The 4,590-nt window shown below is 35.7% G+C and overlaps 1 protein-coding gene across 1 annotated transcript; it reads left to right on the top strand.

The window, feature by feature from the left end:
• Window positions 1–471: 471 nt before the first annotated feature.
• LOC104463205 (serine/threonine-protein kinase ATR-like) lies at window positions 472–4,041 on the top strand (the record flags this gene model as incomplete). The annotated part of the gene is made up of 5 exons (XM_010075439.1): window positions 472–628; window positions 759–912; window positions 1,833–1,984; window positions 2,237–2,342; window positions 3,715–4,041. Coding segments are annotated over 5 exons (743 nt in total), but the record flags the coding sequence as incomplete, so codon positions are not given.
• Window positions 4,042–4,590: the final 549 nt, after the last annotated feature.

The following is a 4,590-nucleotide window of genomic DNA, read 5'->3' as shown; positions in this document are numbered from 1 at the left end:
ATATAATTGAAGCAAGGCTGAGAGTATGGCAACTTTCCAGAGAAAAGCTCAGATTTCTTTTGAATTTATTATTAAGAAAGCAACTTTCTGGTCAGTACAATAAAATTTTGGGGAAAAATGTCACACATTATCTGGATGTATGCAGACATCTGTGAGTTTGGAACTCCAAGCATCTCAGCTGAATATAATGTATGGTTTTGTAAGGGTAGGGGTCTTTTGTATGTGTTCCCCCTATTCCACCCCATGGCAATTGGTAAAACTAGCAGCTTGTTTGCCAGGTCTTCTCTTTCAGTTAAGATGATGATTTGAAATTTACTTTCCAGTACCCCAGCACTAACACGTTCTATGGGTTATTTTCCATTTATTTCAACTCCATGGAGATGTTTCTCTTCTCTAAAATATTGTATTGTAGTACATATAAGGCTTTATATTTGGGCATTTCTTTTGCCTAATTGAGGAGGTCTGTTACAGGTATCTATATGACCGGAAAAGAATTGCGTCAGCACATGCTTCCGAAGTCAGCACCTTTGCCTGAAAAGCTGAAAATGTTCAAAGAAGTCCTTCTGCCTCGTCATCCTCCTCTCTTTCATGAATGGTTTCTTAGAACATTTCCTGATCCTACTTCATGGTGAGTGACTGGGATTGGGCTGGCTCAAGAATATCTACTTTGTATCTTTCCCTAAATGGTAATGGTATTACTGAATGAAAACAGATAACCCAAGGAAGTGACTTAGACATATTGATTCTTATTTCCACAGGTACAATAGTAGGTCAGCCTATTGTCGTTCTGTTGCAGTGATGTCAATGGTAGGTTACATACTTGGTCTAGGAGACCGTCATGGTGAAAACATCCTGTTTGATTCTTTGACTGGCGAATGTGTGCATGTGGATTTCAACTGCCTTTTCAATAAGGTGAGAAATGCTACTTGCTGAACTCGGTCTTTATTTTACACACATGTAAGTTATAAACTGCTGTCTTAGGTTTTTTCCACTTCTGTTACTTTAACATACCTGTTGTGCTCTCTCTCTCTTACTTATTTATACCAAACAGTCTGGGATATGTAAAGAGTATGTGATTGTTCTGTATACTGCACTGATGAAAGCCAGCTTTTTGAGTTAGCTAGTACCAGAGGAGTTGATGTGGATACACTGAAATGGCACAAATTTAAGGGTGTTTGTATTTTGTGACTCTCCTCTCTACACTACCACCCTCCAAACAAAGCTGTAATTGCTACATTCAGAATTCAGTTTTCTGAAGAGTTTCTTTGTTTTTCCTCACACAACTTCAGCACAAAAATTCCAATGGTTCTGTAAAAAGAAACAGCAGAAATTGTGGCTGGAGTGGAATTTGGAGTTTTGGTGTTTTTGTTGAAAGATGTTCTTGGTGTGAAATATGTGCCCTTTCTAATTCAGATAAGTGAAATAGGGATATTGTTGGTTTATTTCTCGTGCTTTCTTTTTAGTAAGCCCGAATTGTCCTCCATAACCCTTAATTAAAAAAAGAAATGTTTTAAAGCTAACTTGCGTATTATAAAAGTTAGCATTTTGTATGAGACTACAGAGCAGCGGTATATTTTTAGAACAAAATTTTATACCCTGTATTAGTGCATTAAAATTGGGGGGAAAGGTTATTTGGGTGTTGATATCATTTATTCATTCTAGTTCCCCTTTAACAGCTGAGAAGGACTCTGATCTGAGTAAATATCTCTTGTCAGCTAGGAGACTGCCACTGACAAAGATGGGGAAAAAACCGAAAAACAATGCAAATGTTACCTTTTACTTTAATAATCCTTAAAATGCTTAGGGAATAATCTTCTTTTATCAATGTAAAGGGAGAAACTTTTGAGGTTCCGGAAATCGTTCCTTTTCGTCTCACTCACAACATGGTTAATGGAATGGGTCCAATGGGAACAGAAGGTCTCTTCCGAAGAGCCTGTGAAGTCACAATGAGGCTTATGCGTGATCAAAGGGAGCCTCTAATGAGGTACGGCAGCTGGTTTTGTTGCAAACTCTGAAAAAGCTGTCTGTAGTCTAAACATGTGAAACAGTAACTGCTGGTGAACATGCCAGTTCCAGCATCTGCCTATCATGCAGCTCAGTCTTACTGTAACATGCAGTTATATATAAAACAATATAAATATTCAGCTCTAATTTTAGACTCTTCTCAGTTTTCTTGCTTTGAAAATTAAATGTATTATTGGTATTTTATCCTTTCTGTATTTTTTAATTTATTTAGTGTCTTAAAGACTTTTCTCCATGATCCTCTTGTGGAATGGAGTAAACCTGTTAAAGGGAACACAAAAGCACAGGTGAACGAAACTGGAGAAGTTGTCAATGAAAAGGTTAGTTGAAAACAAAGATAGCATAAGGTATTTGAATGTCAAATGTCCATTATGGTTGCAAGTTATATATATTCTAAATAAACCTTAACTTGGTTTTTTCTTGCATTTAAAAATTCCTCTGGTTGTTTCTTTTTTATTATCTCTGTTCATAATTTTTATCTACAAAGAGACCATTTTTATATATAGAAAATGTACTTTATCTCCTAAAGAAACAAACAAAATAGAGCCTATAATTCTCTTATTAGTGTTACTAAATCAAGGATGTAATCAAGAGAAGCAATAGGATGGATGAGGCTCCTGCTTCCCCTCACTGACTGTTGCACGGTCCTCCAGACCTAGAGCGATGCACGTCTGGAGTCCTTTCCATGCATCTTTTTGTGCTTCTCATGAGTGGATGTTTATTATTGAATATATATGTGCCTTGTGACATGTGAGGAATACTTGTTTAAAATTAGGATTTAATATGTACTGTTTCTTTTGTAGCCGCTGATAAATACTATATTGTCCGTCCAAAATATATCTTGCACAACCTGTAGTATTTATTCTCTTTCCCCTTTGCAAAAATTCTGATTTGTCTCTTTTTGCTTTAAAAGGAATATTTAGTGAAAATAATTATGTGTAATAGCAGATAAAACTTAGGGAACACTCATAAACACAGTAGCTAAGATAAGGACAAACTACAGTGTTGAAGCTGTATTACAACAGCTTAACTGAGCTATTTGAGCACAGAAAGATTTCTGGTCTTCAGACAATTACTAACCAGGCTGTGGCTACATACCCTTTCTTTCAGTTACTGGATCACCCACATAGCTGTGTGTGTTAACTGTTTTTTCTGGATAGAGGCCAATGTTATGCTTGAGCTTTAAAAGAAAATTTGAGAGAGTAATTGGTATGAACTAGCTCCTCTAGTGGGACTCGGAACAGCTCATTTTGAGTTGCTCAGCATAACCTGTTATTAGAATTCTTAATTTTCAGTTCATTTTGGTCTAAATTTTCCAGACAAGGTATCTTCCTCAGTTTTATCCAAAATTCCAAGAAAAACGCTGGGAAAATTTTCCATTTATTTGAAAGTAATTGTATGAAAAGCATTCTAACATTTTCAAATACATTTGCATAGATTTTTCCATCTTCTCTGGTGAATTTTATCTGTAAAAATGCAAGGCAAAAGTTATAACTTGACCAATAATCTATCCATTTTAAAGAATGATTTTGAAAAGTTAGTATCCTTTATTTTCAAAGTAACTTGTATAGACGTCTGGATTTTGTATTAAATTAGCATACAAATTTCAAACACATCCTAATAAATATTCTTTAATTTTAAGAAGTGAAAGTTCATGCACAGTAGCAAATTTTTTTCTTTTTTTGTTTCCAGGCTAAAACCCACGTCCTTGATATAGAACAACGGCTGCAAGGTGTCATTAAGACTAGAAACAGAATAAAAGGATTACCCTTATCTATTGAAGGGCATGTTCATTACCTTATTCAAGAAGCAAGTGATGACAACCTGCTCTGCCAGATGTATATGGGCTGGGCTCCGTACATGTGAAATTTGTTTGCTTTGGAATGCTACCATTCGCAAGCGATGTAGTTGTAATATTCTTGAGAAGGTGTTCATCAGTGGTAACGTAAACTTCTGTTGATTTCTGGTTGTAAGCAGCAGAACAGTCATGATCAATCTGAAATCTATGTAAAAGATACAATACACTTAGAAGTATGTTATGAATACACTTGTGGATGTGTAAGGTGTTACAGGTTATGTTTTACATATAGAAGGGAGTACATAGGAACTGCTTAAAAATGAGACTCTGCAAGTCTCTGCAACTTCCTTATGTACATACCTGACTATATGAAGAATTTTTGCAATGTTGAAAAAACACTTTACTGTATATTTTCATACAGATTTTTCTCATTTGGTTTTCTTGTAGATTAGAAAATACGACATTAAAGTTTTATACTGGTATGATGTAAAGTGGTTCCTTCAACTTTTTCTACTTGCAGTTCAGAAGGGCTTTCTAAAAATTAGTATTTCTTTTCAGCAGTAGGCCTTGAATTTTGGTTTCCTTTGACTTTCTTCCATACAGCCTGGCTCTGGCTATATCTAGAAAAGCATTCGGGATCTTAAATCTTGCCATGAAGAAAAGGTTGAAGTGTTACAATGTTCTGAAACTGTTTCCTTAGCCCTTGCCTGCTGTGCTAGGAAGCCCTTTGAAGGAAATGACACAAAGCTGGCAGTTAGAGGACAGTGGCA

Source organism: Pterocles gutturalis, unplaced genomic scaffold, assembly GCF_000699245.1.
Source record: "Pterocles gutturalis isolate BGI_N339 unplaced genomic scaffold, ASM69924v1 scaffold38781, whole genome shotgun sequence".
Taxonomy (NCBI): Eukaryota; Metazoa; Chordata; class Aves; order Pterocliformes; family Pteroclidae; genus Pterocles; species Pterocles gutturalis.
Note: the sequence above shows the minus strand (reverse complement) of the source record. Positions and strands in the feature narration are given on the sequence as shown.